The sequence below is a fragment of the Aethalodelphis obliquidens genome, unplaced genomic scaffold, assembly GCF_003676395.1.
Source record: "Aethalodelphis obliquidens isolate GAN/ISIS:26980383/991018 unplaced genomic scaffold, ASM367639v1 scaffold2, whole genome shotgun sequence".
Taxonomy (NCBI): Eukaryota; Metazoa; Chordata; class Mammalia; order Artiodactyla; family Delphinidae; genus Aethalodelphis; species Aethalodelphis obliquidens.
In genome coordinates, this window is record NW_020837946.1 from 73083224 (window position 1) to 73102448 (window position 19225).

Genomic DNA, 19225 nt, shown 5'->3' on the forward strand with positions numbered 1-19225 from the left:
AGCAAGTATATGCCGGCACCCCTATGTGAGTTCAGTCTCCTCTACCTGAGAACATTTATTTTAGACAGACATTTACATTAAAGGAGGGAGTGGATTTATTTTAGTCGATCCTTGGTAGTTATTTTTCTTTGGGGAGTAAGGGGACAGGGACAGACAATGGTTGCCTATAATTTTGATGGTGGGGGAGGGCTTGGAATTTATGGTACTCAGTTCCTCTATTTTTAGCAGTAAAAGTGCTTTCAAAAAAAGGCACCTTTTGCTTAATATTAAAAATCACTTTCCCTTCTAGATTATTTCAGCGCCCTGTAATTTAAGACTTTTAAAACCTGACATCCAAAAAAGCAGCTATGAAATTTTTCGTGCTCCTGTGCCGCCCCCTTGTGGACTGCACTCATTTGGTTAAACCAGTGCTGTCCAATAGCAATACGTGCGGCACATCTGTTAATTTAAAATGTTCTAGTAGCCATCTTAAAAAAAGTTCAAAAAAACCTCACAGGTGATATTAATTTTAAGAATATACTTAACCTAACATATATAATTATTATCATTTCAACATATAATTAAAGAATTATTAATGAGATATTTTGCATCTTTTTTTTTAAACTAAATTTTAAAAATCTGTGTATTTTATACGTACAGCACATATCGGTTCAGATCAGCCACATTTCACTGTCTCAGTGTCAACGTGTGGCTAGCAGCTACCCTAGCACAGGGTTTGGAACCATTGTACTTGTATGTTTTAAAGTTACTCTTTTGCACATTTTAAAATGATGAAATCACATTGAAAGCAACTGTCTTCCTTTTTTCACTCTTTAAAATTGTTTGTCAAGTGTTAATTTTAAAGCACCTTTAAACTTTAAGTGAGAAAAGGGATTGCGTGCTATCGAATAGGTTACCATCGAGTGCCGAAAGGAGAAGTAATAACATTCTACAGGGGTACTGTGCTGAGTAGGATGCCCCCTTTAAAAAAAGGTGAAGATTTGTGTTAGAAAGATGTTAAAGTCATGCCAGTACTAAATCGAGACTCTCCTTGTCATTGGCTGATGAATTGAAAGACGGTCAAGGTGGTAGCTTTTAATGTGATTCAGTGTTATTTAATGCCATCACGTAAGATCATCTGTATTAAGTCTTTGTTCTGCTAGACGACAGACTTAAAAGTGTCCGGGAGTTCTGCAGTTAAGCCTTTTTGCTGGAGAAGACTTGCCCTCACCAGTCATTGTAGCTCAGGTGCTACACCTGGACTACTACCCTTGGCGAGTTATTAAAACATTTGATGGTGGCTGATACAGGCTGGGAAATATCCCATCCTACTGCCTTCCCCATGACTGGACCACAGTCAAGTGTACTTTTTTTGTATGAAAAAAAAGGGGAAGGAACCTTGTTTAGCTTCCTTTTATCTACCTATTTAATTGTGCTACAGTGAAACTGGGAAAAGAGGAGAAAAGGACATTTCATTCAAAAAGTAGAAAAATATAGTTTTTCTTTAGAAGTGTATTTAGAAGTTTGTTTCAAGTTTTAAGGCAAATTAAATGAATTCATTGAGTTTGGAGCAAGGACGATACAACGCTGAATCTTGACAAAACTTTAGCAGTAGTCAGAACTTTGTTCCTCAGAACTGCTAACATAGCTAATCACATTGGGCACTGATAGGAATCTCTAGTGTAAATTATTATTTAAATGGCTTCTATAATTTTGAAAGCAGAATGCTTTCAAATATGCTAAAATAGTCTTCTCAACTCAACCGTTTTAGATGACAGTATATCACGATATAATGACACAGTAAACAACACTGTTTAAAAACAAGTTGTCATTATTGGTCTACATACTTGCTTATTTAAGTGATATTCTCATTTATATGACTCAGCAATGCGTACCTTACTAAACAGCTCTCCTACACTGAAAAAGAAGTCTTGGGATCCAAGAGTTGAAGTAGATGTTTGTTAGTCTTTGGTCGATTCCGCCCGCCCTGAAGTCTATGAACTAGGTTTAGAACCAGGATTGTACATTATGAAAAAACAACACATTAGTTCTATAGTAATTTCAGAATTATTCTCTCAAAAAAATTGAATGAATAAAGAGAAAAACGAACAGCAAAAGAGATAGGGAGATGTGAAACCCTACTTCATCTACATTCAGTTTCTTGTTGAATATCCATTTTGCGGCTTTTAAGGATTCTAAATTTCTTCCTTTAGATGTTCAGGTTTTGGTAATTTTGCTGATCAACAGTACTTCACAGTGGTGCCCAGAGTAAGTAAAAGACAATGAAACTCAAACAAGGCAATGTATTCATGTAACAGGCCAGCTAAAATGTTTGGGAAAGGACAGCTTTGGGGAGTGTTAGATCAACATTACTGCAACCTTCCCACGATCACCATGGGCACAATATTGTTTATTATAGATAATCCATTCCTGATTCAAAAATGCTTCTGCTTCTTGGCTTGCACTGAGAGTAAGAAGGGAAAATTTATGAATGAACTAATTGGGAATCTTTTTTGCAGTGTGTTCATTTTTAGAAGTAGATTTGGGGCATGGTTTTATGTTTCAATGAAAGTCGTATTTTTTCTCTCTGCTTTGTGGGTAACTGACATTGAGAATGACGTACAGTATATGAAATCACGTGTGAGAAACTTGAAAATTGTAAAGCACTATAGAATTTAAGAGTCTTTCAATAAAAAAAATTTTTTTTTTTAAAAGTAGACAACTGTTAACAAAAAAAAGAGAAATGACATAGAGGTGTTAATTTTGTGATTCTTGTTCCCCACCTACCTAGTAACCTCCATCCAGGTAGCCCTCTCTGCTTGAGTGTACCAGTCTGAGGACTCAGATGGCCACTGGGGTCTTTACAAGATAAACAGCATTAGAGTCATTTGGTTCTTATTCCTAATTTGTTTGTTCCTTATTAGAGTTCCTTGGCATGTCAACTAAAGTGCATCCTTTGATAGGTATTCTGAGCAGGGCCGAATATGGTCAATTTTGCTCAACTCTTGGACTTGAAGGCCTTTGATTTTTGCTCCATTTTCTCTTCTAGCTACTGTTTCCCCTTGGGCTCAGCCCCGCATGTTGGACTTTTTAATTTACATCTTTGACTTTGTCCACTCAGCTTCTTTCTTTATATATTTTCTTCTAAGACTCTGGATACAAGAAAGGACTACTCATCCCTCAGGAAAACCTATCCCATATTAGGGAAAGGGCTAGCTTCTGGTTTTCCTAAGAAGTGAAACCAGTTCTTCCTCCAGTGGGGCTTTCCATGCACACGAACGGGCCATGTGTCCAAGACCACTGCCTCCATGCCAGTTACACCCACGTGCACGCTCATACTCTAACCTGGGAGCAGTTTCTCAATACTTTCTCTTTCTCCTTGTTTTGAACCGCAGGATTTATTGGATCATTCGTGTACGTCGGGAAGCGGCTCTGGTCTTCCTTTTCTGGTACAAAGAACAGTAGCCCGTCAGATCACACTGCTGGAGTGTGTTGGTAATTCTTTTTTCCCTTTCTTTGCGGGTTATGTGCGGTGGTTCTAGAAGTAGGATGGACCTTGGAAAATCTGCTTCGTGTTGCCTCTTGCTTGTTAAACGTCAGGAGATGTGAGGTAGCCATGTGGTGGTATGCCTCTAATCTGTGACTTGTGTTGGAGCACTTGAACTTGGTGAAGTTCTTGTCAAAGAACTAGTATCCACTAGGCAGGATACAGAGTGCCCAGTCAAAAGATTTCAGTTTTAAGTAGACCCTTCCGGATGATGGGAATGCTTGAAAATGAACTAACACGGCTGCTCCAGACCATAGGCATTGGGGAATCTGAGGTAAGTCGGCTTTTGGACAGTAAACTTGATTATTGTAATTTTATACTTCCTCACTCTTCCCCTGCTTTAAAAAAAATGAAATAAATGTACCAAAGCTACCCTTCATAACTGCTTTATTTAAATAAGAGCTGTGTACATTTCTCTGTGGCCTCTCACATTTTTTCCCATATTGGAACATATTTGTATAGAGATATAATCATGGTGTGTGTATAATTTGTCCCTGTTTTCAGTTTTAAGCTCACACACATTTTCATGTATTGGTACACATCACAGGTATTTTAAAGTTTATGTAATTGTCTATTGCGTGATAACTTTAACAATACTGTTTGAAAAATGTTTTGCACATGTTGCTTCTTTTGAGTACGCAGAATAAACTTCTAGGAATTGGGGTTCCTGGGTCAAAATTCGTGACTTTTTACAGCTTGTCTTATATATTGCCGGATTGCCCTCTAGGAAGGTGGTGCAAATGCTTTTTTCTTTAAAGTCCTGATTTTTATTAGTTTTAGTTTTATGAGGTGGGCATTTGCAAGTCACATGACAGTTTTCATTAATTTCTCCTTTAGATGGCATACAGGGATGGCCACAGGAGCAATGATGGATTAGAAACATCTCCATACTCTCCTGGTTCTCCCAGTTTTGGGGGGCTGGCTTTGCAGCTCTTGCCGTATCATCTTTTGCTTTTGGGAGGTGACGGGCCAACATAGGCTGCCTTCACCACTTGGCTACTATCCTCTGACTTTTCTTCCTGTTTTCATGGAAACCAGGACACCCCCAAATGCAGTAGTGGAAGGGGGTGGCGGGCAGAGGTAGTAGAAGTGACTGCCACCTTCAGGCACACAGGTGGCCAGCAGGAGCCTGTTGCCTTTTCTCTACGTCTGTAGCTACTGCAACTGTTTCTGAACTCCAGCTTCATGCTTCTCCTCCACGGTGGACTGTGTGTAGAGAAACTAAAAATGGAAAAGCCCCCAGTGTGCTCACTGCTTACAACCAGAGTTGTCCTCTTGTACCAGCTAACATCCTATTTGATTCTGAACAAGGGTACCTGGGTAGGGGTAAGAAGTGAAGGGGGACATTATCCCCCATCCTCCTGTCCCATGGCCACTCACCATTCACAGAGCAGCAGCTCTCATGACCGGTCCTCAGAGATGGACCCCAGAGTCCAAAGGGCAAAATAATACTGCACCTTTAAAAATGCATATTGTTTCCGGTTGTATAGATATTCTTCAGCATATTTTGAAATAGTTTATGTTCAGTTACAGTATTTTATTGGTTCAGTGCTAAAGAGCCATGCCTTTCAGTAGCATCTAGTTGGTGTTCATGTAGTACAGGCTTGCATAAAAATGTATGTAATGAACTGTTCGGATGTTACCATTTTTGGTTGAAAAACATGAGAAGTTGGACTAGATCCGTTGTTACAGATGGTGATCAATGAATCTCCAAATTTTAGGTGCTTTAGGGGACCCCCCCCCCTCTTTTGGGTCTCCATGGCCAGGACTTTTGGGCAGCTCTGCTTCTGTTTTCAGGGACTTCTGCATAAGGTTGCATTTGCAAAAAGCATTTGACAACTTAACAGCCTTTGAAAACCATTTAAGTAGGTTTCTGTTTCAATTCTGTCTACTTATGCTGACATCTATCTCTGTTTGCTCTAAAACAAAGGATTTAAGGCAACTGTATAGTAATGTCCACAATGCTCTGGGATATTTTTCTCTCCTTCCTAATGAGAATATGAGGACAAAGGGCAAATAAAGATACAGAATGGAACCAAAGGCAGGAATAGATGAGCCTTCTCTTTTGTAGCAGTCGATTTTGTAGATCTTAGCACTAGCCTTCATCTTAAACTACAAATGCTGGGCAATTACTATGACTGTATTCCAGTTAATCCTGCACTAAATACTATTTTTGTGACTTGACAGTGGCCCACAAAAGACCACTTACTGGCTTCATTTAACGCTCTTTCGGATTAGTCACTGGTATTTAGTAGGGACATTGCTTATCGTAAGGGAATCTAGATTGAGCAGTTTTGATTATGTCCAGACATAATCTCCTGGACAGACATGCTTTCTCTCTCCATGTTTGGGTTCTCAGCGACTTAGTTTTCCAGCAAAGAGCTGCATTCCTGTATATATAGGTGGTGCTGCAGCAGCTTATTACCAGCTGGGATTCCCAGCAGCCACTTGCCTTGGTAGAAAGCCCCGCTGCCCTGCAACTCGTATCTCCTGCTGCATCGTTTTCCAGGTGCCACGTCTGCCTTCACCTTGATCATACCCTGTGTCGATCCCCCCAGTCTCGCGGTAATTCCCTCCTCCTCCCAACCTCCCTGATCACCTACCTGTCATTAAGGAGAAAAACGGGAGCAGACATAATCAAAACATAATCAAGGGCTTCCCTGGTGGCTCAGTGGTTGAGAGTCCGCCTGCCGATGCAGGGCACACGGGTTTGTGCCCTGGTCCGGGAAGATCCCACATGCTGCGGAGCGGCTGGGCCCGTGAGCCATGGCCGCTGGGCCTGCGCGTCCGGAGCCTGTGCTCCGCAACGGGAGAGGCCACAACAGTGAGAGTCCCGCGTACTACAAAAAAAAAAAAAAAAAAACATAATCAAAACTGCTCAATCTAGATTCCCTTACGATAAGCAATGTCCCTACTAAATACCAGTGACTAATGCAAAAGAGCATGTAGTTGACAAGCTGACAGTTGTGCTGGGGCTGCAGGAGGGGGCACGAACTCCTCAGGTCAGATCACAACTCGTCACCGTTTTTTGAAAATGTTTTCTCCAAGTGGCCTTTTCAGTGTCACCCACTTGTGGCATCACAGGGACTGTCTTGCAGGCGAACACCCATGACCAGTGTCAGAAATCGGGACTGTTCTGGGATTATGTGTTTAAGACTTTGCAAATCCTCTTTTGAAATATATCCTCCGCCAAGAAATCCTTTAAGGACGGCAGTGGCTGTCTGTCGATCTCCTACACAGCATTGCTCTGTGTGTGCATGCGTGTGTGTGTTAATCCTTCAGAACACATATCTCAAACTCAGTGATCTCTTTGGTGAAAAATATAAATGCATATGTAAATTCACAAATGTGGACTCTTAGAAAATGCCGATGTTGATCCTTTATTAAGGGAAGGAATCAAGTAAGTCACTCAGTTAAGCCCCATACACGCTTTTTGGCTTTCATCAACATTGAAATTTCTAAGTTTTACTAACTTTCATGTGCTTTTACAAACCATATGCATTTCATACCTTTTCACAGAGGAATGTAAAGGTAAACTTGTAATTAGCAGCTCATTGTACAGATGCAGATTCTGAGAGTGTTTCATTTGATAGCACAGTAGGGTGGCCGGGAGGGGCAGTTTCCACCTTATTTTTGGATGTCTTTACAGGCAAAAAGTAGTGGTATTTATACCCCTGAGTTGTGTTTTTCCATGGGAGGGGTTAAGAGTTGCTAGCATGAAGTTCTTTGGCTACCTGTCCTGTTCTGCTGTCCAATGTCACCTCTGTGTTGCTTTCCACAGGGAAAGGCAGGTATGGTGAGGTGTGGAGGGGCAGTTGGCAGGGGGAGAATGTCGCTGTGAAGATCTTCTCCTCCCGGGATGAGAAGTCGTGGTTCAGGGAAACAGAGTTGTACAACACTGTGATGCTGAGGCATGAAAATATTTTAGGTAAGTACAAAAATTATCCCCTCATTAATTTTCTTCTAGGAAGAAATAATTGCCTGCCTTTGCCCTCTCAGATTTGGTGTGTCTGAATTCGCAAGTCTCTCCTAAATGGTGACATAGGGACCATCAGCATTTATACGCTGTTTAATTTTCTTTCCACATGAATTGCTTGTGTAAGTCTGCGAAGAAGCTAAGTTTGAAGATTCTCTGGATGATGAAAAGGAAATTGTTATTGCTAAGTCTTCCTCTGCAGGTTGTTACTTAAATAACAAAAACTTGCCCCATATTGTTCACTTCAAGGCTTCCTCTGTAGTTCTGCTTACCCCACCCTTTTTGAATATTTATTACTTGAATCAAACTAAGAAAGATCTTTGGACGATTTCCTAGAGATTCATAGCTCCCAGGGATATCGTAATTAAATGCACATTCCTTCAAACAAGGCATCGTTTTTAAAGCCCAGATTTCGAGAAGGATTTAGCATACATTTTAATTTGGAAACTAAAGCTTGGAAACATTTGTGAAATATGTGAAGAGCCCATTGAAATACTGCTATGGAAGTATAAAGGGTAAGAATATTCCTTTAGCCTGTTGACTTCTTTGTTTTTGAAAAGTTTTTCTACATGTGTTTATACTAATACATATATGATGAATGCTGCCTGGGGTGCTTCTTTAATAGTGGCTATAAAGTTTCCATAGAACTGGACTCTTTATAGGATAGTGTTGGCCACTGCATGGCTACGGGATCAGGTCTGGCTTATAGGAAGGCCACTGCCAGAATTCATTTCTATTCCAGGATTGCCAGTTTAGTATTAAGCCTGAGTCAGGTTGTCTACAAATCATGGCTTGACAGTTGTCCAAAGGTTTGCTTTAACAGTTTGGTGGTATGTTCCATCTCAGACTTGTCTCAGTTGCTGTTGTCATTTTCTCCCCTGCCCTTCCCCCTTGGGCCCTCACCATCACCTAGGCCTCCTCACTAGTATCATTGCTATGGGTCTCCCCTCTCCAGTCCATCTTGCCACACTGAATTATCTTCCACTGGAGAGCTGAGACACTTCTGCTCAGAGTGTCTTTGATGACTCCCACATCACTTGCAACATTTATGACTTCTGAGCCTGGCATTCCAGACTCCCTATTTTGGGGTCCCAAGAGGACTCTGCTACTTCCTGTACAAATGTGCCCACGTGCAGTCAGTTCCAATATCTGTCACTCCTTGGGATTGCCCTTGAACATTCAGCTGTCTGTGTCTTCATTCATGTTGCTCTTGGCCACCCACTATCCCCATTCCACCCTCTACCCACTCCTTCCTTCATCAAAACTTCTTAGTTCCCTTCCAGACTCTCCCAAGGGATTTACTTGGGCTTTTCTGCACTCCTGCACTTTTTACCTCCTATATAACTCTTATCGTGACCGCCTTGTATTGCAGTTAGATGCATGTGTGTTAACAACAACAATGACTATAGTTACTATGCAGTAAGCACTGCTTTGTGTCATGCACATTTTCTCATTTAATCTTCACCATGACTGTAAGAGGGCAGATATCCTTATTTTCCTGGTTGTAACTGATAAGGTAACGGAGGTACAGAGAGGTTAACATCACCCAGCAGGTTAAATAATGGAGCTGAGAATCACACCGGATGGTCTAACTCTTAACCACATGGTAGTTATTAGCTCATGGAATTGCTTCTTAGATTCTAGAGTCATAGTGTGAGGTGAAAATTCATCTACAGTCAAAATTACCTTTAAATGTCCCAATATTTCCTCTGACACTGGAACAGACTGAGGTTGGGTAACAGATAAACCACTGGCTGTATTAAAAGTCATGATGGAAAAAAAAAAAAAAAAAGTCATGATGTACAAGAAGTACTTATCTTTAAACAGTAGAAGTACTCTTTTTTTTTTTTAACATCTTTATTGGGGTATAATTGCTTTACAGTGGTGTGTTAGTTTCTGCTTTATTAGTTAGTTTATTAGTTAGTTTCTGCTTTATTAGTTAGTTTCTCACTTTTTTAACAAAGTGAATCAGTTATACATATACATATGTTCCCATATCTCTTCCCTCTTGCGTCTCCCTCCCTCCCACCCTCCCTATCCCACCCCTCCAGGCAGTCACAAAGCACGGAGCCGATATCCCTGTGCCATGTGGCTGCTTCCCACTAGCTATCTACCTTACGTTTGGTAGTGTATGTATGTCCATGCCTCTCTCTCGCTTTGTCACAGCTTACCCTTCCCCCTCCCCATATCCTCAAGTCCGTTCTCTAGTAGGTCTGTGTCTTTATTCCTGTCTTACCCCTAGGTTCTTCATGACATTTTTTTTCTTAAATTCCATGTATATGTGTTAGCATACGGTATTTGTCTTTCTCTTTCTGACTTACTTCACTCTGTGTGACAGACTCTAGGTCTATCCACCTCATTACAAATAGCTCAATTTCATTTCTTTTCATGGCTGATTAATATTCCATTGTATATATGTGTCACATCTTAGTAGAAGTACTCTTAACGGGCAGGTGCACGTACTCTGAGAAGCACGTGGGGTCTGAGACTCACTGAAGGAAGGGCATGTTCAGGCAGCCCCTCTCTTCTCATGGGCTCATGGGCTTATGGGCTCATTGATCAAAATGCTCTAGATGTTGCCGTGCTATGCAAGTAGTCACTTTATCCATGCTCTTGAGTTAAATGACCTGTGATACCACTCCACTGTACACCCAGTACAAGAATTATTTCCATTGTTTTTGCTTTCACACCCAGTCCTGAGGACAGTTCCCTGCACGTGGTAGGTGCTTAGTAAATATTGATTAAATTGGATTTAATCACACAGGAAATTTGAAAGTCACCTTTGCAGTATGATTCATGTGAGAGAAGTTAGGTTCCCTTAGTGTGATCACAGAAGGTAAAACATTGTCCACTTATTACATAATGATCCATGGAAGCTGTGAATTCATGAGATCTTGTTACTCTCATCATAATTACAGCTGTATGGATTAATTTTACTGTGTAGTCGGTCCTCTTAGTTGAGACAGCTCGTAGAAATGTACCACCTTTTTTTTTGGTAAACTTCTTTCCCTGCCTTAGCAGTTTTTTTGGACGTAGAGACTTTAAGGTTTTCTGTGACATTTTCTTTTCTATCAAAAGATTGTTTTGAATATCAGATCATGATTTCCCCCACCCTTGAGTATTGCTAACTCTAGCCCCCTCGAAATACATAATTAAATTACACACACGTATAAAATTATGGGCCCTCATTGTTTATCCCCCCCAAAATGATATCTTTCCAATGACTAGTTTGGATTTCAGCTGTTCCTTCTGCTGTGTCTGGTGTAGAAGTCAGCAGAGAAGTGAATGACGGGAGGCTCTGTTTGGTGGTTGGAACAGTGTCTGGGAGTTTGGGAAGCCAGTTTCTATTCTCAGCATCATTACAGGCCCACTCTGTGACTCTGGGCCAAAGTTGTATGTTTCTGAGCATCCTTTTCCTCATGACTGAAACCAGGGAGTTTCAGTTAATATGACAATTTCACTCCAAAGTCTCATCTTACACTCTTTAAAAAAAACAAATTGGTACATATGATATCACTTATATCTAAAATATGACATAAATGAACTTATCTATGAAACAGGAGCAGACTCACAGACATAGAGAACAGACTTGTGGTTGCCAAGGGAGAGGGGAGTAGGGGAGTTCAGAATTAGCAGAGGCAAACTAATATATATAGGATGGATAAACAACAAGGTCCTACTGTATTGCACAGGAATATTCAAGATCCTGTGATAAACCGTAATGGAAAAGAATATGAAAAAGAATATATATATATATATATATATAACTGAATCACTGTGCTGTACAGCAGAAATTAACACATTGTAAATCAACTCTACTTCAATAAAATAAATTTTTAAGAGCGATTATAGCACTAAAAGAAATGGTGCAATATCCATTAAGTTGACCATTTTAATCATATAAGCGAGATTTAAGTACAGTCATATTGTGCAACCGTCACCACCCTCCATCTCCAGAACTGCCACATACTCTTAAAAGGTACTGCTTAACCATTTAATCAGTCAGAATTCCTTGAGACCAATTGGAAGTGAAGGAAACTACCTGAAAAAGATATTAAATTACAAACTTTGGGGCTGTAATTGAACCCAGGACGATTTTGAACTATAATAGTAACCAGCTACTCTCGAACACTTACTGTGTGGTAGGCATCATATGAAACATTCTACCTACAGTAACTCTTTATTTTCACAGTAACCCTTTGAGATACAGGACGGTGCTATCCATATCTTATAAATGAGGAAACCAAGGTGACGATTTTATGTGGCACACGTGGGATCACCCAGCTCAGGATGGTGAGCCGTGTGGATGCCCAGTAGTCTGGCTCTGGGGTTCAACACTCTCAAGCCCTGTGCTCCCCAGCATGGTGGCCTCACTCTTCAGGTATCAGAGCTGCCCAGCACCTGGTTCCCACGAGAGCTGGAGTGAGAGGCTTACAAGGGCACTGCTTACCTCACTTAAGATTTGGGGTTTTATTTTAGTTTATGAGGCACCTGGAAGGATGACTTTGGCTGTTATGTAAGAGGCTTTTGCCCTTATCACGTTCTCTCAGTGTTATGAACACGTCCAATGGCTGGGCCAGGCTTCCAGTGTATGGGCACCTGTTCAGTCTCCACTAACAGTAGAGTGCTTTGACTCAAAATACAAAAGTCCCATAAAAATGGTCTAGCATGTTGAAGCAAATGTAGTTGTACAATTCACACTAGAGTGGTAAATAGTTTTATAAAAAATCTTACTTATTTAAAAGTCAGTTTTCTTGAAGGTCTAGAGCCTAACTAACGGGACAGACAAAAATCCTTCTCTAAGAACTTGGGGACTTAGAGAAGGTGAGAGAATAAATTGTATTTATTTATTTATTTAATCAATCACTCAGTCAATCAGATGCTGCTCTCCCTTGGCCAGAGGAATCAGTGAAGGCTACGCAAATACATAGCAGTAATTTAGTTTCTTTTGAGTGGTGCTTCTATAGTTTGGGATATTCATTTTGGAGAAAGTTATTAAAGATGAATATCATGTGGTTTACATATGATCATCTCAATAGATGCAGAAAAAGCTTTCGACAAAATTCAACACCAATTTGTGATAAAAACTCTCAGGAAAGTAGGCACAAAGGGAACCTACCTCAACATAGTAAAGGCCATATATGACAAACCCACAGCCAACATCGTTCTCAGTGGTGAAAAACTGAAGCCATTTCCTCTAAGGTCAGGAACAAGACAAGGTTGCCCACTCTCACCACTATTATTCAAAATAGTATTGGAAGTTTTAGCCACAGCCATGAGAGAAGAAAAAGAAGTAAAAGGAATCCAGATCGGAAAAGAAGAAGTAAAACTGTCACTGTTTGCAGATAACATGATACTATACAAAACAGAATCCTAAAGATGCTATGAGAAAACTACTAGAGCTAATCAATGAATTTGGTAAAGTAGCAGGATACAAAATTAATGCACAGAAATATCTTGCATTCCTATACACTAATGACGAAAAATCTGAAAGAGAAGTTAAGGAAACACTCCCATTTACCACTGCAACAAAAAGAGTAAAATACCTAGGTATAAACCTACCTAAGGACACACAAAAGACCTGTATGCAGAAAACTATAAGACACTGATGAAAGAAATTAAAGATGATACAAGCAGATGGAGAGATATACCATGTTCTTGGATTGGAAGAATCAACATTGTGAAAATGACTATACTACGCAAAGCAGCCTACAGATTCAGCGCAATCCCTATCAAACTACCACTGGCATTTTTCACAGAACTAGAACAAAAAAAAGTCACAATTTGTATGGAAACACAAAAGACCTTGAATAGCCAAAGCAATCTTGAGAAAGAAAAATGGAGCTGGAGGATTCAGGCTCCCTGACTTCAGACTGTACTATAAAGGTACAGTAATCAAAACAGTGTGGTTCTGGCACAAAAACAGAAATATAGATCAATGGAACAGGATAGAAAGCCCAGAGATAAACCCAGGCACATATGGTCACCTTATTTTTGATAAAGGAGGCAGGAATATACAGTGGAGAAAAGACAGCCTGTTCAGTAAGTGGTGCTGGGAAAACTGGACAGCTACACGTCAAAGAATGAAATTAGAACAGTCCCTAACACCATATACAAAAACTCAAAATGGATTAAAGACCTAAATATAAGGCCAGACACTATCAAACTCTTAGAGGAAAACATAGGCAGAACACTCTATGACATAAAACCACAGCAAGATCCTTTTTGACCCACCTCCTAGAGGAATGGAAATAAAAACAAAAAGAAACAAGTGGGACCTAATGAAACAAGCTTTTGCACCATAAAAAGCAAAGGAAACCATAAACAAGACGAAAAGACAACACTCAGAATGGGAGAAAATATTTGCAAATGAAGCAACTGACAAAGGATTAATCTCCAAAATATACAAGCAGCTTATGCAGCTCAATATCAAGAAAACAAACAACCCAATCCAAAAATGGGCAGAAGACCTAAATAGACATTTCTCCCAAGAAGATATGCAGATTGCCAACAAACACATGAAAGGATGCTCAACATCACTAATTATTAGAGAAATGCAAATCAATACTACAATGAGGTATCACCTCACACCAGTTAGAATGGCCATCAAAAAATGTGCAAACAGGGCTTCCCTGGTGGCGCAGTGGTTGAGAGTCCACCTGCTGATGCAGGGGACACGGGTTCGTGCCCTAGTCTGGGAAGATCCAACATGCCGCGGAGTGGCTGGGCCCGTGAGCTATGGCCGCTGAGCCTGCGCGTCCGGAGCCTGCCCTCCGCAAGGGGAGAGGCCACAACAGTGAGAGGCTCACGTACCGCAAAAAAAAAAAAAAAAAAAGTGCAAACAGTAAATGCTGGAGAGGGTGTGGAGAAAAGCGGACCCTCTTGCACTATTGGTGGGAATGTAAATTGATACTGTCACTATGGAGAACAGTATGGTGGTTCCTTAAGAAACTAAAAATAGAACTACCATATGACCCAGCAATCCCACTACTGGGCATATACCCTGAGAAAACCATAATTCCAAAAGAGTCATGTACCACAATGTTCATTGCAGCACTATTCACCATAGCCAGGACATGGAAGCAACCTAAGTGTCCATCGACAGATGAATGGATAAAGAAGATGTGGCACATATATACAATGGAATATTATGCCATAAAAAGAAACGAAATTGAGTTATTTATAGTGAGGTGGATGGACCTAGAGTCTGTTATAAAGAGTGAAGTAAGTCAGAAAGAGAAAAATAAATACCGTATGCTAACACATATATATGGAATCTAAAAAAAAATGGTTCTGATGAACCTAGGGGCAGGACAGGAATAAAGACCTACATAGATGTACAGAATGGACTTGAGGACACGGGGAGGGTGAAAGGTAAGCTGGGACGAAGTGAGAGAGTAGCATTGACATATATACACTACCAAATGTAAAAAAGATAGCTAGTGGGAAGCAGCCGCATAGCACAGGGAGATCAGCTCGGTGCTTTGTGACCACCTAGAGGGGTGGGATAGGGAGGGTGGGAGGAAGATGCAAGAGGGAGGGGATATGGGGATACATGTATACTTATAGCTGATTCACTTTGTTATACAGCAGAAACTAACACAACATTGTGAAGCAATTATACTCCAATAAAGATGTTAAAAAAATAAAAATAAAATTAAGATGAATATCATGTGGTTTAAAGTGATAAAGCGGAAACATTTTGTGTGTGTGTGTGGTACGCGGGCCTCTCACTGTTGTGGCCTCTCCCGTTGCGGAGCACAGGCTCTGGACGCGCAGGCTCAGTGGCCATGGCTCATGGGCCCAGCCAGTCCGCGGCATGTGGGATCCTCCCGGACCGGGGCACGAACCCGTGTCGCCTGCATCGGCAGGCGGACTCTCAACCACTGCGCCACCAGGGAAGCCTGGAAACATTTTTTTTAATTGAAGTACAGTTGATTTACAGTGTTGTGCCCATCTCTGCTGTACAGCAAAGTGATATAACTGATTATATACATACAGACCTTCTTTTTTATATTCTTTTCCATTATGGTTTATCTCAGTATATTGAATGTAATTCCCCGTGCTATACAGTAGGACCTTGTTGTAGCAGAAAGAGTTTCTTTAGCAAGAATAAATAAATGTCTAAGTGCACATTTTGTTTGATATTTTGGCTAGCTAAGGGTTCTAAGAGAATCAGCTATGGGGAGACAGAGGCAGGTGGGATAACAGGGAAGAGTGAGAGACTAAGTCTGGCTGTGGGGACCAGCTTAGAGGAAGAGGGAGAAAGAGATGGGGATTAAAGTGCGGAAGTGTTATTCGGTTCACTTTACAGATATCCCACAGGTACAAATGTCAGATTGTCTTTCTCGAGTAGAAGCCAGCTTGTTTGAGGGCAGGATGATATGGTGGGTAAGAGTATGGGTTCTGGTGCCAGATTGCTGGGGACGGTTAGTGACCTTAATGTCAGTGATGTAATCTGCCCCCTTCATGTGGTTGTTGGAGGATTGCATGTAGGATTTTTAGAACTGTGCCTGGCACATTGCTGATTCTCACTAATTATTAGCTGCTTCTATTGTCGATGATGATGATGATCAAATAGGGAAACGTTTCTTTGTTCCCAGAACTTTCCTATGCAAGGTATGGTGTATCAGAGCAGCTGGCAGCAAATTTGGAGTTGGTAGCAACTTAATAGCTGTATGATCATTAGCTGTGTGATCCTTGGCACCTCCCAGCAGCAACTTCATCATGTGTAAAATGAGTATAATATTTATCTTTCTGGTCTACTGAGAAAAATTCCATGAGAAAATATTTGTGCAAGTGATATAAATTTTATATAAAGTACTTTATATAAAGTACGGCATGTTTATGTATTCTCCTTTTTCTTTACACTTTCACAAGTCATTTAATTCTTCAAGCCATATCTGTCTTTAAAAAAACAATCCCCTTGTATTTCTAAGTTCCAAATTTCACTGTCCATATGGGTGTCTATAAGGTATAGATCTATAACGCTAGGAAAGCACCTCTGTAGCAGGAAAGATGGGCACACACATCACCATTTATTTCATAGGTTAGGAAGTACCTCCGACTGCGAGTTCTTTCAGTGTGCTGAAAAGTCCCCTTAGAATGTCTAGAAAAATTTCTTCCTTCCTCTTTATCTACATCTTTCAATATCTCACTTTTTAAAAAAATTTTATTGAAGTATAGTTGATTTACAATGTTGTGTTAATTTCTGCTGTACAGCAAAGTGACTCAGTTATACATATATATTCTTTTTCGTGTTTACAGTTTATCACAGGATCAGTATCTCACTTCTTTTCAAGACGACTTCAGTTGTCACTTCATGATGGAAGCCTACTGTAACATCTAGTCTGAATTATTATGATTCCCTGCTCTGGGCTCCTGTTATCCTTTGCACATATATATTACAGGACTTTTCACATTATATCATACTTTTTCCATTTTAACTCTGTCTTCTTTTCTAGCCAACAAACACCATCATCTTGGTTTTCCTGTGTAACTGACAAAGAGCATCCTAGGTGCCTGTTATATTTGATAGGTTCCTTTTTTAAATCGATGAATCAGTCACATTTAATATAAACTCACTCCTTGATTTTATAGCAGAGACAATCCAGAGAGCCCAAATGAGTTGCCTAATGTTATAAAGCAGATCACAGGCAGATCAAGACTAGAACACAGGTGTCTAGGTTCCAGGCTTTGTGTTCTTTCTGGGTGGTTGATGAATGATCTGTGCCTGGAATGTCAACATGATAAAGGGTTTAACACTCTCATTATGGGTAAACACAAAGACATTATTTCTATCTGAATCTTTTTTTTTTTTTTTTTTTTTTTTGCGGTACGCGGGCCTCTCACTGTTGTGGCCTCTCCCGTTGTGGAGCACAGGCTCCGGACACGCAGGCTCAGCGGCCACGGCTCACGGGCCCAGCCACTCCGCGGCATGTGGGATCTTCCCGGACCGGGGCACGAACCCGTGTCCCCTGCATCGGCAGGCGGACTCTCAACCACTGTGCCACCAGGGAAGCCCCTTCTATCTGAATCTTAATGCAATGTAAAAAAAATTTCAAAGGATTATTTACAATGGAAATGAATATGAAAATTTCCTATTCACTAGCAGTGTCTTCTTAAGGTATAAATACATTATTTTTCTCTGTTGATGCCTCTGTAAACCTTTTATGGCAGTTGGTAAGTTTAATTATTTTTTGTTATAGGTGATCTCTACTGTATGGGTCGCTATTTCTGTATAGTAAATTAAGCTGTAATGTGAAATTCTCACATGTCTATTAATTTTGTTCTTGCTGTCTCCAGGTTTCATTGCTTCAGACATGACATCAAGACACTCCAGTACACAGTTGTGGTTAATCACACATTATCATGAAATGGGATCGCTGTATGACTACCTTCAGCTTACTACTCTGGATACAGTGAGCTGCCTGCGAATAGTGCTGTCCATAGCTAGTGGTCTCGCACATTTACACATAGAGATCTTTGGGACCCAAGGGAAACCAGCCATTGCTCACCGAGATTTAAAAAGCAAAAACATCCTGGTTAAGAAGAATGGACAGTGTTGCATAGCAGATTTGGGTAAATTTTTAAAAAATATTTCTAAATTACTGTTTTAACTTTTGTTGTCTTCTCTTGTTTAGCCAGGTTGCATCTTTTTCCCTCCAAACACTTTGTTATGAAAAATTTCAAGCATGCAAATTGAAAGGGCTTCACGGTGAACACCTGTATATTTACCACCTAGATTCTCCCATGAACATTTTACTGTTATCACATATCCAGCCTCCATTTATCAATACAGCTTAATCTTTGATACATTTCAAAGTAAATTGCAAACAAAAGAGCCCTTCCCTCCAGTGGCTTCAGCATACACACCAATATGTCATTCACTGGAGTTCTTTACTTTTTTTCTCTTTTCAGGTAAAATTTATATTTCACATGAAATGCACAGATCTTAAGTACACACTCTCAGATTTTTGACAGATGCTGTAAAATCCAAATCGCTGTCAAGATACAGACCTTCCCATTACTCTAGAAAGTCACCTCGTGCTGGTTCAGTCCGTTCCTGCCCCAGCCCACCCTGAGAGGCAACCAGTACTGTTGCATTCTGATTTCACAAGCCTTACACAAAGTAGGTACACAATGAAATAACCTATGGAATGAATTTGTCTTAAAAATGGTTTATAACGTTGTTCTGTAACCAAGGCAAAATTATCAATCAAAGAAAGAGGGGGAAAAAAAAATCCCCAAACTAATTTACCATTTGCCCTGCTGGCATATCTCATTCTTACGGTGTTAGGGTGATGCTTAATGTAGCTTTAACTGCATTATAAATAAGATTATTTTCATTTATAGTGGCATTCTCTATAAAGCCTATTCATCCTAGACCCCTAGAATATTGGCTGAATAATTATGCTAACGAGAACTGAATTGTAATTTTGGTTATTCATTTCAGTGGACTACTGAGGATACTCACTCTCCTTGAATAAAAAATGGTCGCTCTTATTTTCGTATCATTATAGTTATTGTTACATGGATAAACGTTTAGGCAGTGTTAGCTCTAATTACATAGATGATAAAATTGTTTTTAAACACAAGGGATTTGACATAGGAAAATTTCTTTCAAATAAATTTTTTTCAAATAAAATTTTTCTTTATCCCTTTAAAGTCCTTGTGTTCATGTTGAGAAATTATTTGACGGTGTTTTCCAAGTATAAGGAGGC

The 19225-nt window shown here is 40.2% G+C and overlaps 1 protein-coding gene across 4 annotated transcripts in view; it reads left to right on the top strand.

Moving 5' to 3' along the window:
* Nucleotides 1–19225, top strand: part of ACVR1 (activin A receptor type 1) — a 127394-nt gene that overhangs the window by 92565 nt on the left and 15604 nt on the right. For all 4 annotated transcript variants that reach the window (XM_027130955.1, XM_027130964.1, XM_027130969.1 and 1 more), the window contains 3 exons: nucleotides 3375–3474; nucleotides 7308–7454; nucleotides 17808–18083. In XM_027130955.1, coding sequence (XP_026986756.1) covers nucleotides 3375–3474; nucleotides 7308–7454; nucleotides 17808–18083 — 523 coding nt within the window. The remainder of the gene's footprint in view (nucleotides 1–3374; nucleotides 3475–7307; nucleotides 7455–17807; nucleotides 18084–19225) is intronic.